Below are 20,739 nucleotides of genomic sequence, written 5' to 3'. Positions count from 1 at the left end.
CATCAGGGAGCCTACGTGGCACAGTCAGTTAAGCGTCTGACACTTGGTTTCAGCTCAGGGGGTGATCTCAGAGTCGTGATCTCAGGACTGTACCCAGTGCAGAGTCTGCTTAAGTTTCTCTCTCCCTCTCCCTCTGTCCCTCCCCAACGTGCACGTGTACTCTCTCTAAAATAAGTAAATGAATCCTTTTATAAAAAAAAAAAGAAGAGGCTGTCATCAAGGGATTTTGTTGTTGTTGTTCCAAATAGAGATTCCTTACAGGTTTCTTATATATCGCAGTTACATGCAATTATCATTTCACTTCCACCTTTCATGTCCAATGTATAAAGTGAGATAAACTTGCATTTGATTTTGGTTAAGTTCTCTAGATGTTCCGGCTGATTCCTAACCCAAACGAATCACATGAGCCTTCAACCTCCACTAAAAAAAAAAAAAAAAAAAAAAAAAAAAAGGAGACAAAGCATTAAGTTGCAAAGCCCTGAGATAGGCGACATGAAGAGAAACTTAAGAAAAGTCCCCTTGGATTTCTACGCCACCTAGTACCACGCTACCAGCCTCTTCTAGTCAAGGCATTTTCCATCTTGTTCAACACACTCCAGACAGTGCAGCAAAGGTTCTGGGATCAACGTCTCATCACCTTCTGTGTGTCTGCTTGATCCTTTCTCCAAGCCCACACACACGTGAGCAAATAGAATCCGAAAAGGCTGGCCAGCAAAGACACCCCAACAGGGTTGTTGGTGACGCGGAGGAACAGCTTGATCGTGTCCTTAGTGTTCACCGTCCGGGGCACAACGACGAAGTCACTGCCAAAGTAGGCCAGGCGGTTACAGAGACACTGCGTCCTCAAAACTGTGCTCTGCGGCCCAACCTGTGATGGGAATCAAGACGTTGATTTAACTGAACAGAGTGCTAAGGAAGGGACAAACCCGAAACACAAACACGGGCAATTGAGAGGGAAAGCTGTGTTCGGGTCGCATGTTCACTGCTGGTGGGCGTGTAGGCCGGGGAAGCAGCGAGGGGACCAGCGGCTGCCGCTGCTAAAGCTGCCGCCGCACGAGCCCCCCGACCCCTGTCCTTCCGGGTCGGAACACACGCCCGAGGGGAAGTGTGCACACGCGCACAAGGAGACACGAGAAAGAACGTTTCTGTTGGCACTGCTCGTAACTAAAAATCGGAAACGACCTATTCAGTAACAGCAGAAACAGATGTAGCGGACTACTACTATAGACAGAGCAACGTGCATAAACGCTGAGTGAAAAACACAAGTTAAAGGGGGCGCGTGGGGGGCTCGGTTTAGCATCTGCCTTCGGCTCAGGTCATGATCTCAGGGTCCTGGGATCGAGCTCCCCATCGAGCTCCCTGATCAGTGGGGAGCCTGCTTCTCCTTCTCCTGCTCCCCCTGCTTGTGGTCTCTCTCTCCCCCTCTGTCAAATAAATAAACAAAATCTTAAAAAAAAAAATACAAGTTGGGGTGCCTGGGTGACTCAGTTGGTTAAGCATCTGCCTTCAGCCCAGGTCATGATCCCAGGGTCCTGGGATCACGTCCCCACTGAGCAAAGAGCCTGCTTCTCCCTCTCCCTCTGCTTGCCGTTCTCCCTGCTTGTTCTCGTTCTCTTTCCCTCCTCTGTCAAATAAAAATCTTTAAAATAAATAAAAAGTTAAAAAATTTAAAAATACAAGTTAGAGAAGGATATGGTACAGATGGTGCCATTTACACAGAGACCAAAAGCAGGCAAAACAACTCTCCTGCATCTGCGTCAGTCCATCTCCCTCACGGGAACAGAAGCTCACGAAGACGCTGTCGTGTCCATCTCTGTAACTCTAGTTCCCAGACGTGGGCCTGGCACACAGATGATGCCCAACGCGTGCTGGAAGAATGAGTATGCGTGCCAACTCAGGAGGCGGTCCCTTTGGTGAAAGGGAGGAGAAGAGACTAAAAGAGATACAGGGGCACCTGGGTGGCTCAGCTGGTTAAGGGTCTGACTCTTGATTTCTGCTCAAGTCATGATCTCAGGGTCATGAGATCAAGCCCCGTGTCAGGCTCCACACTCAGAGGGGAGTCTGCTTGAGATTGTCTCTCCCTGCCCTTCCCCCCGCTCATGCTCTCTAGATAAATAGTAAATAAAATATTAAAAAAAAAAAGACTGAGGGATACCAAAAGGGCTTTAATTATTCCTGAATGTTTTATTTTAAAAAATCTTAACTACGTAGAGCACAATACTTTGTGATAGAGCTGAACATGGTTTAACATTTTTATTATATTATTCCCTGTAACTTTCCATATGCTGTAACATTTCTTCATAAAAAATATTTTAAAAATGTCACCAAGAAATCAAATGGAAGGTACCAATTCCACGTTTGATGGTGCAGATGAAAAGCCTGAAATATTGTCAGTATGACTGACTGCTTTCCACGACAAAAGGTTACGTTCTGGGTGCGGGTCCATCTCTTGCCCTGGGAGGAACTCTCATCCTGGTCTGTGCAGCTCTGTTCCTTGCACGGGGCCCAAGCGCTGTACAGGGCTTCGAGGAATCAGGAACCCCTCCCCCACCAGCCCAATGCCTTTTGTGAGCAGTGGGGTCATTGCTGGGTGAGTCTTGCTACTCAAAGTCTGGCCGCACTGACACCACCTGGGAGCCTGGTACAAAGGCAGCAGCTCAGATCCCACTCTGATTTACTGCAGCAGAATCTGCCATTTAACAGGCTCCCAGGTAGAGGGTTTGCTTGAGAGGCACTACTCCAGATCTTTCAGAAAGTACTGCTGAGGCCGTGAATGGTGTAGGTGCCTTCCAGTGCACCCTCTTTCCCTCTCCCACGTGAATGACCCCCTCTTTGCTCTTTTACGAACAGCCTCATGATTTCCAGAACCTTGCCCCACGGTCTTTGTGCAACTGAACCACGACTTAAATCAGATGGGCTCGCACAAATTCACCGGTGTGAAAATGCACAGCGCCGTTTTAAAGTGGGCACACACCTGGAGCTAGGTAACAATTTGAAAAGTTCCCACCTAGCCTGGAATGTACAAGAATCTGCTAGCTTATTATTTTTCTTAGATTTTATTTATTTGCCAGAGAGAGAGCATGAGCACAAGCAGGAGGAGCAGCAGGCAGAGGAAGAAGCAGGCTCCCCGCTGAGCAAGGAGCCCGACGCGGGACTCGATCCCAGGACCCTGGGATCGTGACCTGAGCCGAAAACAGACGCTTAACCGACTGAGTGACCCAGGTGCCTGTTAGCTTATTTTTACAAAAGCTCTCTTTCATTAAGCAAGAAGCTTTCCTTTTACCCACAATGTATGTAGTACTTGTAGAACTTCTTCATATTGCTTATTTTATCTAGACCTGTCAGATTCATCCTGGACTAATGTTTGAGAGAGAAATGACACACACGATGCATAAGCCTGCTCCAAAGGGCACACTCTCCTGGCCCGCTACACACAATCCTGATCCTTTTTCCCAGGCGGACTTATTTCCCTTCTGATGGTTTTTCTTTCTGCGCCCACCCCCCCAACAAGGTAACATACTCTGCATGTCACGCCAGCTCAGGGGGAAGAGAAAGAGGAAGTGGCGTTGCTCCTTACGTGGCATCCTCCGCTCTTCCACGTGCTGTTGTGGCTGTCCCAGAAATAACACTGTGTGACGGCCGTCACCACTGAGAACAGGGTGGGCGTCTGCCGGGCGCTCTCCTTGCTTTTATTCAACACGGCTGTTATGTGGTAGGTGCCGGTCCCGTACCGCAGACTCTCTGGAGTCAGCACCCACGTATACTCCTCATCTGAGAACGGAGAATGGCGCTTAGCTGCATTTTAAATGGGACAAAAGTACCATTAGGACCTTCCGTAGGAAGCATGTAGTATTATCATTAGGTTATTTTATAAATGGGGAAATGATTAAGCCTAGAGTTATAAATGACTTGACTTTATTTTTTTAAGATTTGAGAGAGAGAGACAGAGAGAGAGAGAGCACGAGCTCACATGAATAGAAAGGGCCGAGGGAGAGGAAGAGAAAATCGCAAGCAGACTCCGTGCTGAGCGTGGAGCCTGACCTGGGGCTGGATCCCACGACCCTGACATCATGATCTGAGCCGAAAACAAGAGTCAGACGCTTAAGTGACTGGGCCACCCAGGCACCCCACAAATCATTTTAAAGAAAATGACCAGTGATACCACCTGGGGATCTGGGTTACTCCTGTTCCAATAAGAAATTGTATTTTTTTTTGATAAATGAAGATTAAGGTCTAATGAATCAGAATGTATTATGAGTTTTAGAAAAGTGAAAGTGTCACCCATCAAAATAAGTAGCTATGAGACCTAGCTAACAAAAGAAGCCCCCAAACGAAGCAAGGATGGGAAGAGTCGGACTGGTTCCAGGAAAGAGCCTTGATTCCCGGCCCGGCTCTGTCACCAGGTGGCTGGGAAGGGCTAAGGCAAGTCCCACAATCTCCCTAGTTTTCTCACTTTTCAAACAAGGACTCTGGACCAGAGGATGTCTAAGATCCCTTCCAGCTCCAACAGACATGTTACCGTCCAGACTGGCAAGGAAAACGGAGCGGACGTTCTGAAGCGCGAGAGAGCTTGTCGGTAACGCAGGAGAGCTTTGTATCTGGGAGCCCCGTAGTGGGAGGGGCTGCCGCACGTGCTCCAAGAGAAAGACTCGCCTAAAAAGCCACCATTCATTCCTGTGTTAGCGAGGCCTACTCGAGAGCCAGCAGCAGCTCGTTCAACCCGGGAAGACCACAACAGAAGGGCTATGACACTCTTTATCCATTCTGATGATTCCCACACCCCATTTTTTTTTTTAAATGCAAAGGGTAGCTTTTAAGACTTCTCAGTACATTTATTTTTGTTGTTAGCTTTAGAATAATTTTATTTAAATTCAATTAACATATAGTATATTATTAGTTTCAGAGGTAGAGGTCAGTGATTCATCAGCCTTATATAATACCCAGTGCTCATCACATCACGCGCCTTCCTCAATGTCCATCACCCCGTTACCCATCCGCCTAGTCCCCAGTACTACATTTAAAGTTGAAATCCAGTGACTATGTTTTTCGGTCAAGTATATCTCGGTCCTACTTATGTATCACAGAAATTCTTAACTATTCTAAGCTACAGTGTAGTCTGTCTGATATTACACCAAGACTTGCTGAGCCATCTCTGTCCTTACCCAAATCTAAGATTAGAAATAAAGTTTGAAATATAGATACAACCCATTGTGCTGGAATTTTACTTCTCAACATCATGGAAATGTTCAACCACACAAAAAGTTGACTATTACAGAGTGAACACCCAAATAATCACTGGATAGATTCTATAATTAACTCTCTACTAAAACTGGGGCACCTGGCTGGCTCAGTCAGAAGACCACGCGACTCTTGATCTCAGGGTCATGAGTTTGAGCCCCACATGAGGTGTGAAGATCACTTAAGTAAAACCTAAAAAAACAAAAAAAACATTTTGCTAAATTTGCTTTATCACATACAGATCTTGATCCATTCCACAATCCATCTTTTTAAAAAATGCATTTCATGGTCACGTATATTTACACGTGGTAAAATTACATAGAATAAACACACACAGGTGCACGCAACACTGGTGAATCCAAATGAGGTCAAGGCACTGTATCCGTGTCATGTCCTGGTTAGGATACAACGCTGTAGTTATGTCACCATTAGAAGAAACGGGGTGAAAATGTATGAGATCTGTTTTATTTTTCACAATTGAATCAGAATCTACAGTTACCTCAAAATAAAAAGTTAAAAAAAAAAGAAGAAGAAGAAGAAAATGCATTTCAAAGTAAGTTTCTAATTGGGGTTTTACCTTTTTGCCACACCTGATTCTTTGGAAGGGTGATGTTCAGATCGAAGTGGGTGTGGTTAGGCTGATACTGGAACCCCAGGTAGAGTGTCATTAAAAGGGGACTTTCAGGTTCTATGCACACGATCAGGGATTTCTCCAGGGAAGTGATGTTCACCATGATAATAAAATGATCTGAGCTCACGTTGAGGCTGGTGGGATGGATTTCCATGCTAACATTTCTCCACAGCATGATCTAGAAGGAGACAGTTAATCAGTCTTCAAGTTCAAGATGGTCCATCCATTGATGTCTTTCCGCCTCCTTTCTAGTGATAATGGAATATAACTTCCTAAGTCTTCCTCCCTGAGCATTAATAGGTAACACACAGCCAGGGATTAAGGGACAATATACAATTTCAGACCTAAAACACCTTCCCCTAAAGGTAAGGTAACCTCCTTGCAGAAGTTCCCGAGTGAAGATGTCAATAATCAAATAATGGCACTGCCACGAATCTCAAATGACTTTCCTCCATCCTGTTCTCCAAGAATTCCTATTCCCTCCTATTTAATCCCTAATAATCAAATCATACCTCAATATCTTCCATTAAATCATCGACTTGGAAAAAATTATGATTAGAGCTTAGCAACACACTTCCGATGCTTCCAACAATGTTCTTGTCATCAAAATCCCTGAAGGGATTGAAAGCTAGTCCTGTTACCTAGAGATAAGAAAACTCCATTTCATCCATTGCTGAAATCTTTAGAAATAACACCCTGATAGGTAATAAGGTATCAAAAATTAAAGTAAATGTTGGGATTTTTCCCCTTGCTACTACCTCGAATGAAATAATATTTCTCATTAGAACATAATATGGGAAAGAATTAAAGACGAGTCATTTACTTGGGATCCTCAGAATTATTATTTTTTTTTACATCTTTATACTCAGAGGATTCATGATTACTAGGAAGTTATTCTACTCTCCAGAATAAGGCATCAGTCTTTCTTCTGTTTGTTAGGTAACTGCTGAAAGAGATAGAATATACTAATATGGCTAAGTTGATATATTGAGTCAATACTTATTCCGGTATTCCCAGCTTTGTACATACACAGTGAAGAGTTGAGATCAATTCAAACCATAACACAGAAACTGTCAGATCCAGAAGTCTGTTTAATGCTCCCAACCTCCACCACGGATCATTTTTAAGGCCTCCATTCCTGCCATCGTAGAACAGAAATCCAGGGCACGCAGCCTTCTCTCGTTTGGTCTGGTGAGCTCACATTTCACGGTGCACCCCCTTCATGGTGCACTCAAGTGCCTGCAGCCATCAATCCCATTTCCATTAGGGTCAGAATCAATTTCACACTCACTTGGACATTAACTCCTGGGTGTCTGTTCAAGAGCTCTTGCAAAGCTGAGGCTGATGGAAAGCCCAACCTCACAGGTGCTGGGTTCCGGAGAGTGTAGGAGCTCAGAGGCCAGCTTGACATGTTTTGGCTAAGGAAGGAGAAATTACAGGGAAACCAATTTCTGTGTGTTTTCTAAAGATCAAAAACCTAAAATGAAACTCTCCCCCTTCCTCCTCTGTTACCTGCTCAGCACCAGAGTAGCAACGGAAGAGGTCAGGGTCACTAACGACTCAGAAAACCCGTTCTCCTGTAGAAACGCTTCCTGGATCTTCCCAAGGGCCAGCAAGGCCATTTCCAGCATATTTTCTACCTGTATTTATAAGGAATCACTCAAGATCCTGACGATAACATAAGAAAAGTTAACATTCTTCGGAAAGGACCCAGAGAAAGTCCTTCCAGTCTGGCTAAAAACTCAACACCCTTCGTATCAACTAAGAGGGCCACCCAAAGACATATTTCTTTGTCCCATGATATAAGCTGCCCTGGACTTTTTTTTTTTTTTTTTTTTTTTTTTTAAGAGAGGGAGAGAGAGAAAGGCAGAGGGAGAATCCTTTTTTTTTTTTTTTTTTTAAGATTTATTTATTCGTGAGAGTGTGTGCATGCGTGCAAGTGGGGGAAAGAGCAGAGGGAGAGGGAGAGAGAATATCAAGCAGACTCTGCACCCAGCACAGAGCCCGATGCTGGACTCGGTCTCATGACCCTGAGATCACGACCTGAGCCAATCAAGAATTGGATGCTAAACCAACTGAGCCACCCAGGTGCCCCAAGATTAAAAAGTTTCTAAAAGGAGTTCAACACCAGCATCTCCTATACCTACCTGCTCAATGTCCTGCTTGGATCTCTGCAGACCGGCTTCACCAGCTTCCATGACATTGCCGACGGAGTGAATGAGGCAGACAGTGATGGGGTTTTCAAAGTCCCGACTGCTGTTGCCCTCAAACGCCCTCTCAGGTAACTGCTCATTCAGGTCAACAAGGGGATTGAGGACATTGACCTGGGAGTTTTAGGAAGCAAACACACATCCTTGAGCTGCTTCTGCCTGTTTTAAATTTATTTGAGTTCTTCTTATCAGAAGTTCGATGTTCTTTAGGCATCTCAAACACATTTTTATAAAAAGCACTGTTACAACTTGGAAGGAAAAGAAAATGTATTACATATGACCTATAGGGAGGATCTGTATTTCATGTTATTCTAAGGAATGGACAGAACCCTCCTGGAGTGGTAAGCAGATCAAACGGTTAATTCACCAAACTAAGCTATAAAAAGGGAAAGAGCAGTACTGGCTGGAACACTGAGTAGACTATGCCTTGAAACTCGGGCCTCAAAAGCCTTCAAGATTGACTTAACATAGAGAACAAGAAAAATTTTAAATGAAACAGAAAACCCCAATTCTCCTTTCGGTAGGTTGTTCTCATGCAAAACAAGTAAGATGGTTAAGCAAATTGACAGACTATCCACTGTGAGTATGACTATTTTGGTTTTGAAATGTTTTTGTTTTCAAAGTAATATTTGTTAAAAACTTCTGCATGAAAAAGATCCAATAGACAAAATTAAAAATAAGACCTGGGCACAAAATATCTGCAACATGTACAACAAAAGATCAACAGCAATAATAAATAAAGCTCTCTTACAAACATGTAAAAAAAATGACAACACATTGGGCGGAAAATGGACAAAAGACACAAAGAAGCAATTGAGAGAAGAAATACACACGGTCAGTCAACACACGCATTGATGTCCAACTGCCTTAGTAATCAGTAAAATGTTCCCTCCTCCTTCTCTTTTCTTGCCTTTGAAATTGGGAGAGTGTGGGGCAAAGGTTGGTAGGGACGTAAAACAGTGCCTATTTATTTATTCGGAAGAGAGAGAGTGGGGGGAGGGGCAGAGAGAGCAAGAGAATCCCAAGTAGGCTCCATGCTCAGCATGGTTTGATCCCACGACCCCAAGATCACGACGTGAGCCAAAATGAAGAGTTAGAAGCCCAACTGAGCCACTCAGGCGCCCCAAAACAGTGCCTTTTGAGAGACAATTTTGTCATCTATTGAAAATGCAAAAGCTCCTACTTCTACCTCCGGCACTCAATTCCACAGAAATATTTGCATAAGTGCTTAGTGACGTAGGGACATGGATGTTCATGGGTTTGCTATTTCGAGAGCAGACAAAAGTGTCTAAATGCACATGAAAAATTATTGGTTCATTAAATGTACTGAGACAAAAAGATATCCATGACCGGATTAAATAAAAATCAAGGGGCTGAAAAATTCGTATACTTTAACCCCATTTTTGTTAAAATGACAAACTTCTCTATGCACAGAAAAATGTCTGGCAGGATATGCGCGACAAATTAATAATCATCTGATAACAGCGGTTACATCTAGAGAACGGCATTAGAAAGAAGGACAAAGATGGTCAGGGCTTTTGCTTTAGAACTTTATATGCTTTTGTTCAGATTTTTAAATAACAAGCATGCATTATTTCTGGAATTAAGAAGCCCAAATGGGGCACCTGGGTGGCTCAGTCGGTTAGGCTCCTGACTCTTGATTTGGGCTCAGGTCATGGTCTCAGGGTCCTGAGATCGAGCCCCCACATCAGGGCTCAGCGCTGGCATGGAGCTTGCTTAAGGTTCTTCGTCTTTCCCTCTGCCCCCACCCCCCACCCACCCTCACATGTGTTCTCTCTCTCTCAAAAAAAAGGGGCCCAAATAAACCGGCACAGATTACATTTACAGGCCTATTGCAGAATATCTGAAAATATAGGACATGGAAAAGAAAAAATGAAAATTCTCACAAATCCTAGTCCCTTAATTTACTTATGTGGGCACAAATAATTACTGGGAATGGCCTGGCAAATGGGGCAGCCACAGTGGTAAATATCTTGGAGCACTGAAGGCCGAGGTCTGTTTCAAAGCTGAACTGCTCTATCTCAGGCAAGGAGTGGATCTACTTGTCTCCCGTGATGTCTAACAAATGTATAACAGAGGCAGCAACCAGATAAATGAACAAAAGAAACACCGCATATCTGAGAAGGTCATTACTGATTAATTTATTCTCAATCTTCAGAGTTAAAGGTACAAGTACGCTGGCTAAATGCTGCATCGAGTCTTTACACAATAGTTCGTAAGCCTAAATTCCGCACAGGGCACCATCTCCAGGTTTGTATTTTCTGCTTTACATACTTTTTCTCTGTTTCGCTTCCCCCTCTCTCATACCTCATCTCCTCCCGATCGCCCTCTGCTTACCTGAGCGGACTTAGAAAATCCTGGGATAAAGGCTGTCAGTTTCTGGAGCATCTCGCAAGCTGTCTGTACTTTGCTGTGAGGCTGCAAACCGTCAGTCGGTTTGCCCAAGTTCCCCCCTATCTCATCTACGACCTGTTGGGAACAAAGAATTTTGCCAAAATTATTTACAGAAAATGACTGCACTGAAGTAGTTTGAGACATTGTTTTAACAAGAGTTGACATGACAAACTCGACGAATCACAGGCTCCCCGTAATAGTTACTACTTTCAGAAGCTTCTCTGCAAATGGATAGAGTTTCCATCTCTTTCACAGAGTAGAGGAATAGACACAAAGGTCATACGATGATTGATACAGGGACGGATGGGTCCGGAAATAAGATTTATAAGAGAGGTGTAAATCTCATGGCCACGATCAAAAGTGAGGGAACACCTGGAAATCAAAACAACAAAAACTTTTCTATTCAGAAGTATGCTTATCGTCTCAGGTTTCCCACTGGTTTATGTCCCTTGATGCAAGAGTTCATGTTCAAGAAGGGAGTACTTGAAATTCCACACGGCAGGAGGTGGGAGGCAGGAATTCTGAGCAAACAAACCCAGAACTCTGGATGTGGTCCCAAAACTTTAAGAGGCCACTGCTTTTGAACGGGAAGCCCTGCCCTGAGATAATCTCTGTTTACACCAGCTACTTACTGCCATTTCTAAAGAATAGCCCATTGCAGCTTAATTCAGTCAGTATTCAGTAAATCTTTATTAAATGCCTACTGTGTGCAGCTGGGCTCAGAAGTTAGAGCCGTTCCAGTCAGTCACGATCCAGCCCTTGCGGGCCATACAACTGAATAAAGTTATTCGTAATTCACAGGGTTTGTAGGAGGTTAGACCGGTTACAGAATGATCTTAGAATTGAGAACCACCCAGTTTGGGTTCACACTTTGGGACCAAGGAGTAAATAAGCAGGAATAAAGGTATGAGTGAGACCCAGCTGCCACCCAACCGCATGCTTCCAGGGGAGGTCGGGTTGTATATAACGCCATCCAAGCATAGCCAGGAAGGACACCGAGGACGGCTGATTTGATGTTTTAGAGCGGGGCTGAATCACGGCAGATCTCACCACTTACTACGCCTTTCTTTAATGGCTCGTAATAAAGCTTTATAGTTGTCTCCATACAAGTTTTACCATCTTTGGTTAGATTTACTCCAGTACTTGCCACTCTTTTTTTTTTTTTTTTTTTTTTTAGGGGAGAGACCCTGTGTGTGTGGGAGGGGGGCAGGGGATGCCAATCTGGCTCCCTGCTGAGAGCGGAGCCCATTAACGAAGGGCTCCATCTCAGGACTCTGAGCTCATGACCGAGCCAAAATCAAGAGTCAGACGGTTAACTGACTGAGCTACCCAGGAGCCCCTGCTGTTCTATCTTTAAAAAAAATCTAATTTTCTGATTGCCGCTGCTAAGTAAAAGTACAATTAACTTTAGTATATTGATCTGGTATTCAGCAACGCTGATAAGTTCTCTTTATGTTTCTAATAATTTATCTGTAGGCCTTCTACACTTCAGACTTCTCTTTATTTAAGGAAAACAAAGCACTCTGTGTTTAACCTACTGGAGATCAGTTTTTCTGCCAAGAGAACACAGTGCTGACTGAAACAGTAGTGAACATCTAGTTTCAATTCCTGCTGGAAGCAGAACCAACACAAACAGGATTATCTTCTAGCAAAGAAATGTTAGATTGCAAGTAAGTAGGGCTTGTACTTGTACATATATATATATATATATATGGAGAAATAGGATGATTTTCTTCAGTCAACATGATCAAAGTGGCTGTGCTTTTTCCGAAATTTGTGGAGGGAAAGGGAACAAAGGGGAAAGGAGCACTGATGGTGAGTAGGAAGAACAGTCCAGAAGGGTGTGCCACTGCCAGAAAATTGTGGCGGGTGGACAAAACTTCTTCCCCGTCTGAAGCACTAAATATAAGAGCAGCAAATAAAAATAAGACATTAAAATCCTGAAGCGGGTATGGAACCCATTGTGGACTGTCTCCATGGACTCGCTCAGTGCCTGCTTGTCACTGGGGCACGTGCTCGTCTGTCAGGCACCCTGAGGGAGATTTTGCTCAGAGGGAGAGGGTGAACTAGGCCCCCTCCTTACACGGCTCTTCTCGAGGCATCACCAAAATAGAAGGACAGAACAGAAGTACCTTCTCAGGGTCACAAGGTCCCCAGGCTGACCCCGGTTTTCTACATTTACCTGATCAGATGCATCCTGCAGTGATGTTTGGAGGTGAGTGGTGAAGACCTCCACCTGGGAGTCCTCTTTGGGGCTTGGGGTCACCTCTACCAGAGCTTGCCGGGTGAGTGCCGGTGGGCCAGGGAGAGGTGGGCTGGTGGGCGCCGAGGTCACTGCCAGGACGTGCCGTGTGACTTTGGGTAGCGTTGAAGGAAATGGGCTGATGGGATGACACAGGGTCTTGGACTGAAAGGCACATAAAGAAAGAGGCTGAATCTGATTTTACCAACTGAAAATTAAGGCAGCGTTTCCAAAATTATTCTGGCACTCTCACATCCCGCAAGATATTAATGGGCATTTCTCTCAAAAAGATCCATGCTCAGTTTTGAAAAAGTGGCATACTGTATTACCCTCTTTAAGACTCACAATTTACATTAGTGTATTTATTATCAACCACTCAATAAATTATAATTAAACATCTACCACATACTAGGCAGTGTTCTGGGGAACCAGGGATATAGCAATGAACAAAATAAGCTAAGTTCTTGCCCCCATGGAGCCTCCATTTTTGTAGTGGAGGCAAATTACACTATGTATTAAGTAAGAGTAATAAGAGTAAGCAGATGAAAGGAAATAGTGTGCTGAAGATAGGGTGCTCAGATGTATGGAGACAGCATTATTGCTGAGAGTTGAAATACAGGGAGAAAGCTCTGCCAATATATTGGACACAGGCATCTGAGAGGTGCAAAGGCCCTGAGGTCACAGCCTGATGGGTTTGTCTGAGAAAGAACAGGAGGCAAGATGAGCAAAACTGGGACGTGGGGGAGATCAGAAAGATCCTGGGGGTGGGGGTGACAATGAGGGATGGGACTGGGGAGAACGCTGATATGTCAGGCAATGGAGAAGAGTAGGATTTTACCTTGAACGAGATGGGAAGACACTGGGGGCTTTGAGGAGCGGCAGCATGAAGCGACTTGTGTCGAAAAGGATCACTCCTCTGACTGCTGTGTTGAGAACTGACAGAAAAGGGCCAAGGGCAGAACCAGGGAGAGATGAGGAGGCAGCACATGCAGAGTTCGGCTGGGAGAGGATGGTGGCTTAGACTACGGTGTGATACTGGTGGAGCTGCTGGGAAGTGGTTAGGTTTGGCCATATGAAAGGCTCTGAGAAGTCCTACAGTCAAAGACCTTTGTTTTTTTTCCTTCTGGAAACATTTTAAGCAATATTGGTTACTATTCCGTAGAACATCCCTTGGAAAAAACTGACTTAAGGGATTTTGACCTCATCCTTGTTCTTTCATACAATAGAAACACCTATTTTTTGCAGTGGGTCAAGTAAATGTAAATCTATCTTTAGACATCCACTGAAAGGTTTCTATGTAGGACACAAAGGTGAGAAGGCTGAGAAATTTCTTGAATGTGAAATTTTATAGATTATGCAATTTCTACTTTTGCTTTCCTTTCACTCAGATATTTTTCCCTTTTTTCTTATTTTTTATTGATTTATTTTGAAAAAGATTTTATTTATTTATTTGTCAGAGAGAGAGAGCACAAGCAGGGAGAACAGCAGGCAGAGGGAGAAGGAGACTCCCCGATGAACTGGGAGCCTGACGCAGGGCTTGATCCCAGGACCCTGGGATCATAACCTGAGCTGAAGGCAGATGACTCACCAATTTTTCCAGGTGCCCATTTTCCCCCCCTTTTTAAAAGAAATTTAAATTTGATTGTATTGCACATACTTTTGTAAGATCTCACAAGTCCTGGGGCGCCTGGGTAGCGCAGTCGTTAAAGCGTCTGCCTTCGGCTCAGGGCGTGATCCTGGCAATCCGGGATCGAGCCCCACATCAGGCTCCTCCACTGGAAGCCTGCTTCTTCCTCGTACCGGGATCGAGTCCCACATCAGGCTCCTCCACTGGAAGCCTGCTTCTTCCTCTCCCACTCCCCCTGCTGTGTTCCCTCTCTCGCTGGCTGTCTCTCTGTCACATAAATAAATAAAATCTTAAAAAAAAAAAAAAAAAAAGATCTCACAAGTCCTTTCTGGGATGACGCAGGGAAGAAACAACCAACAAATGATCATTGTAACAGCATGAAAGCCAGAGTAGGCTTTAAAAATGTCGTTAGTAAAGCATCCATTCAACCTCGTTCTTTCCTGCATTTAAGCACTTTCCTTTAATTATGAGAACACTATACCCGGGGCACTCAGTGAGCCAGAGTGGTGTTCTGGCGGGACCCACCAGGAATGACAGATTACTAATCCCCGATGTGTGCTTCCCAGGGATGTGCTCACCGGGCTGGCGCGAGCAGGGTGGTGACAGGCGGATGCAGGATGAGCAGCTGCCAGAGAAGAGGAAAGCTGATTAAGTTCAAGTAAAGTCTAGGACAGAAATATTTCTATTTGGGATGTCTTATTCTTGGCAACAAACAATGTGAATCATTGCATACAGGAAACCAAAGCGATCATTTCCCACTGATAATAATTCTGCAGACAAGCCAGGGTTTCAGAGCTGAAGTGTCACAAAGCACTAAGGTCTAATCTCTGCTTACTCTTCAAAGGCCCTCAGTATAAAAATATTTAAATCAGATCATTCGTAAAGTTGCCAGTACATAAATATTACTGTGGAAATACCTGCCTCATAATTTTACCAAAAGGAAGAGTTCCCCATTAATAAATCAGAGCACATTTCTGATACTTTGAGATGAGAATGGGTGTGTTCAGGGTGGTATGGCCATAATCTGATACTTTTAAAGAATCTTTTCTTTTTTAAGATTTTTTTATTCATTAATTTGAAAGAGAGAGTACAGCGAGCACCAGAGAGAGAGCAAGAGTGGAGGTGGGGAGCAGAGGGCGAGGGAAAAGCTGACTCCCCGCTGACCAGGGAGCCGGACTCGGGGCTCGATCCCAGGACCCTGAGATCATGACCTGAGTGGAAGGCAGATGCCTAACCAACTGAGCCACCCCAGGTGCTTTTTTTTTTTTTTTTTAGATTTATTCATTTATTTGAGAGAGAGACACACGCACACAAAGAGTGTGTGAGTAGAGGGAGGGACAGCGGGAGAGGGGAAGCTGACTCCTCACTGAGCTCAATCCCAGAAGCCCAAAATCATAACCTGAGCTGAAACCAAGAGCTGGATGCTTAACAGACTGAGCCACCCAGGCGCCCCTGTAATCTGATATTTTTAGAAAATGATCATTGACAACATTTTACCAGATCACGGTTATTGCTTTCATCCCCTTTCCACATATTCCAGCAAGAAAACTATGATCTGAAGGTACTATCAGTGTATTAACATGGCTATTTGCTATTAACTTAGGCTGACCTCTTTCAAGGCACGTGCTCTAGACCCCTTACAGTTTATCTGGCTATAGAAAGCCTGTGCTGCCCTCTTTCTCTTATTGTAACAGTCCCTCTGCTGTTGATAGGACTGATATGTATAATTAGCAGCAGAATCATTCTAACCACTACTGCTGGGGGAGGAAAGAGTTCTGAGATGTTCTTCTGATTAGCCATGTCTTTCTTTTTTCTCTCTTTTTTTTTTTTTTAGAGAGACAGCCCATGTGCAATGGGGGCGGGGAGGGGCAGAGGGTGCCACCCAGGCGCCCTGGATAATTGGTATTTCTTACGGACAAAACTAGAACTAATGAAATATAAGTGTTAAATAGGTAAAAGAAAATAGAATTTTCATGAACTAAGAAAAACGTGTATATGTAACATCACATTCTAGGCAAAATCAGTAAAAAGTGACCCGGATACCTGCTAAGAAAATTTCTGTATTACAAAGATTAAAAAATTTTATAATCTGATAGGGGAAAAAAGGCTACCTGTTTAAAAATAAAAAAAAGTCTATATTCTTTTCCACGATAGCATTAAATGCCAAAAAGCAAGGGAACGGTGTCTGCAGAGATTTGAGGGGAATACTGACAAAGGAAATAATATTCCTTGTATTGCAGAGACTACTGCTTATTCCACCAATGCGTCGTCCTTCCAAGGAACCATGGTAGCCCCAGTAAGGACTACATTTCCCAGCCTTCCTTGCTGGCAGCAGTATGGCCACGTGACCAGATCCTGACCAATGGGATATGAGAAGTAACCTGCAATTTCCAGGCTGTTCCCTTAAAGGACAGGATCAGGCTTCCCATTTTCCCATCTCCCCTTCCCAGTTGAACGTGGAAGCAGGGAGCTAACACAGCTTTTATAGACCATGAGATGCAAGTCACAAGGTGATGACAGCAGAACAAGGCAGGAAGAGCTTGGGTCTCGTAAACTGTGGAGCCATCTTATCAGCCCTGGACTGCTTGCTTACACTGTGATGTGGAAGAGAAAGGAACTTCCATTGGTTCAAGCTTGCATTCTGACTTCTGTTACTCCAACTGACCCTAGTTTATAACCTGTACATCCTGCTAAAACATGGTCTGTTGGGAAGGGACAAGAAAGGCATTTTGAGTATCCATGAATTCCTAAAATATTTCCACCAACGGATCTTTCTTGTAAAAAACCAACTGGAATAGAGATGATGCAAAATTAAGAGCTCAAGAAGGGTAAAGTTATGGCATAAAAATGATTGGTGCTAAATGTGAAACTAGTTAAAATAGACATATGTTCTAAATTGTTGGAAATATGGCTCTGACAAAAGTTTTGTAAAAGTATTCTCAAGTTTTATATAAAAAAACAGGGGCACTTGGGTGGCTCAGTTGGTTAAGCCTCCAACTCTTGGTTTTGGCCCAGGTCGTAATCTAAGAGTTGTGAGATCGAGCCCCACGTGGGGCTCCAGGCTCAGCATGGCGTCTGCTTGAGATTTTTCTCCCTCTGCCCTTCACCCGACTCTCTCAAATAAATAAAATCTATTAAAAAAAACCAATATAACAATAACCTGAATAAAACCCACAGACTATACTAACAAAATCTAGGAGGGAGGGCGGGGAAAGAAAAACTAACATGTGCTATATTCCTTTAACCAGATAAGTGGGCTTCGGAAGAGACTGTCACACTCCTGAGCACAACCGTTAGAGAAACACAGGTGCAGGAATGTGTTTTCAAAAAGAACAACTCTGTGAAGGCAAACAATTAAAGCGAGCACCGAAGAGCAAAATTCCAACAAAGGACAGAAGAAAGCAGCAAGGAAGCATTAGAACCAGAAAGCATAGAGCAAGGCAAGAGATGACATCAGTTATTAAAATACATTTAAATGTGATAAACTCTACTATAAAAACATTCTCAGAATCAAATAATTAGACTCATTTATACAAAATTTAATAGGAACACATGTAAAACAAAGTGACACAAAATTATCAAAGGACCCTGGGGGGGCACCTGGCTGGCTTAGTCAGAGGAGCATGCAATCTTGATCTCAGGGTTGTGAGTTTGAGCTCCACATTGGGTGTAGATATTACTTAAAAATTGAAAAAAAATTTTTTTTCAAAGGACCATACATACCTAAATATAAGGCCACTCCCCACATAAAGCAATGTCCTCCTTTCTCAAGGAGGACATTTAAAGACAGTTATTTTGAGGCAAACTTAACTGTATCATTTCCAAGGATATAGGTGAACAAATGTCTAGGTACTTAACGCAGTAACTTGCTCTCAAAGGCGTGTTTAAAATCATGTGTTATCTAAAGTAGTGTATTAGGGGCACCTGGGTGGCTCAGTCGTTAAGCGTCTGCCTTCGGCTTAGGTCATGATCCGAGGGTCCTGGGATTGAGCCCCGCATCGGGCTCCCTACTCCACTGGGAGCCTGCTTCTTCCTCTCCCACTCCCCCTGCTTGTGTTCCCTCTCTCGCTGGCTGTCTCTCTGTCAAATAAATAAATAAAATCTTTAAAAATAAATAAATAAAGTAGCGTATTAACTTAGGAGCCCTGCTGTCTGGAAACTCCCATTTCATGACGTGGCTTTATTGAAACTTTTCAAATGCACCCTCAGTCTCAGTGCCTTAATTATCATCAGAACGACTTCTGCAATTACTTAACAGTTTTGAAAGTACACCAACTTTACTTTCATCTCATGCTATCATGAAATCCTTCTTCCCCAGCTCACAAGCACCCAGTTACAAAAGCATTTGGAAAAGCTGATTTTCACACTTGTTCTTTAGATAGATATTCACGTCTCTACAACAGCACTTTCTAGATTGCTCTTTTAAGGGATCCTTGGAGGGCTTGTTGACAAAGACATCTAAGACTTGAAGCTGTGAGGTCACACCCCCTCAGAATAATGACCAGATGCATTTTAAATCTGTCTCCTTTTCCACCTGGTTGTCGGGTGATCTCTACAATCATCCAACACCGGTATTGATCGAGGTCATTTCAGGCTAATGCATCTTCCCCAAATAGTATTTATTTTTGAAAAAAAAAAATGAGAGAGAACACCAAAATATGAACGACTCTGCAAGGACTTTAAGAAGACTCTTTGGATAGAAAATTTTGTGGGAGAAAACCCTGTCTTTTATTTGGGCATGTGTGAAAAGAAGACGGCCAAAGGCCCATCAAGAAAGTAAGTACCTACACCATGAGAGCCAAGACTGCAATGCGAAGATCGGACAAAACAGAACGCAACAATGTTGACTGCGCACATGTTATGATGACACGCTGCAGCATTAACTAATCACGGGCCTCCTTTCAGGCAGGAATTGATTTCACTACCCATTACCTGAGGTCCTTTTGTTTCTTGGAACTGCGGCTTCTCCTTCTGTCTTCTCGGGTCTCCAGTGTAAATTAGAATTATTTCCATGTCTTTCATCTTGGTCTGGAAAAGACAACTCACATTGCCTCATGAACTACTGTCCTAGTTCCTTCCTGCTCTTGAGCAAAATTAACCTAAAAATTGTCTACACTTCCTAGATCCAATTCCTCTCCTGTTCTTCCTTATTTTTAGGAAACAGTTTTTTTTTTCTAATCATGTAAAACATTTATAGAGTTCCAATGACAAAATTATGAAACCAGGTACATTCAGAAAGATCTAAGTTCTATCTCTGTCCTTTCCAGCCTTTTCCCTCCCTCCCCCATAAGTAATCATTTTCATTAGCTTTCGTTTTTCTATTATGTTTATGAATATGTGTGTGTAGGTTTATACGCGTATATATTCATATTACCCTCTTTCTTAGAGTAGCATTGGGATAGATTCCCAGCAGCAGGAATGCTGAGTCAAAGGGTAGATATAAACGCAATTTTGCTAGACTGCCAAATATTCCTCTCCTTAGATACAGTATCTTATTGCATTCCCATTAGCAATTTATGAGAGTACCTGCTTCCTTACAGTCTTGCCAACAGAATATGTTGTTAAGTTTGTGGACTCATGCCCATCTGATAGGTGGGAAATGGTATCTCAGTTTTAATTTGCATTTCTCTATTTTTGGGCAACAATACTTCATAATATGAAACATTAGACTTCACTCTTGAATGTTAAGGAACAAATTTACAAATACTTCTTCCACCAACGTGTTATTTTGGAAGAGGTTTTTTGTTTTTGTTTTTTTTTTTAAGAGAGAGAACCTGTGCAGGAGCAGGGTAAGGAGGGGCAGAGGGAGAGGGAGAGAGAGCATCTTCATTAAGCAGGCTCCACGCTCAGCAGTGTGGAGCTTCACACTGGGCTCGATCCCACAACCCTGAGATCATGACCGGAGCTGGAATCAGGAGTCAGATGCTTAACAGACTGCACCATCCAGGTGCCCCGGAGGGGCATTTCCTCAGTTCACAATAAAATGTATAAACACTATGATAACAATAGCCCGCTCTTTCTTTTCTTTTTTCTCTTTCCTTTCCTTTCTCTCTTTGTATTCTTTTCTTTCCTTCCTTCCCTTCCTTTCTTTCCTTTTCTTTCTTTCCTTCCTTCTTACATTTTTTATTTATTTAAGTAATCTTTACACCCAACGTGGGGCTCAAACTCATGACCCCGAGATCAAGAGTCACATGCTTTTCTGACTCAGCCAGGCACCCCAACAATAGCTATTTCTGAATACTATGCAATTACATTGTGCCAAAACTTTAGTTTTAAAGGTCAGTAGCAATATCGAATCTCCAAGAGATCCAATGACCTTTGACATGAATGTGATGCTATCTAGAAGCAGAAACGAACTTGGCACAAAAAATAGAAA

General features: G+C 43.4%; 1 protein-coding gene across 1 annotated transcript in view; it reads right to left on the bottom strand.

Annotated features, from left to right (window-relative positions):
- Positions 1-20,739, bottom strand: part of PKD1L3 (polycystin 1 like 3, transient receptor potential channel interacting) — a 69,034-nt gene that overhangs the window by 39,907 nt on the left and 8,388 nt on the right. The window contains exons 3-13 of the mRNA XM_057314214.1: positions 19,296-19,391; positions 14,942-14,988; positions 12,677-12,901; positions 10,438-10,569; positions 8,017-8,193; positions 7,382-7,509; positions 7,161-7,287; positions 6,382-6,510; positions 5,816-6,047; positions 3,578-3,795; positions 638-868 (exon numbers count right to left, since the gene is read on the bottom strand). Of these exons, the coding sequence (XP_057170197.1) occupies positions 638-868; positions 3,578-3,795; positions 5,816-6,047; positions 6,382-6,510; positions 7,161-7,287; positions 7,382-7,509; positions 8,017-8,193; positions 10,438-10,569; positions 12,677-12,901; positions 14,942-14,988; positions 19,296-19,391 (1,742 nt within the window). The remainder of the gene's footprint in view (positions 1-637; positions 869-3,577; positions 3,796-5,815; positions 6,048-6,381; positions 6,511-7,160; positions 7,288-7,381; positions 7,510-8,016; positions 8,194-10,437; positions 10,570-12,676; positions 12,902-14,941; positions 14,989-19,295; positions 19,392-20,739) is intronic.

Source organism: Ursus arctos, unplaced genomic scaffold, assembly GCF_023065955.2.
Source record: "Ursus arctos isolate Adak ecotype North America unplaced genomic scaffold, UrsArc2.0 scaffold_19, whole genome shotgun sequence".
Lineage (NCBI taxonomy): Eukaryota > Metazoa > Chordata > Mammalia > Carnivora > Ursidae > Ursus > Ursus arctos.
Note: the sequence above shows the minus strand (reverse complement) of the source record. Positions and strands in the feature narration are given on the sequence as shown.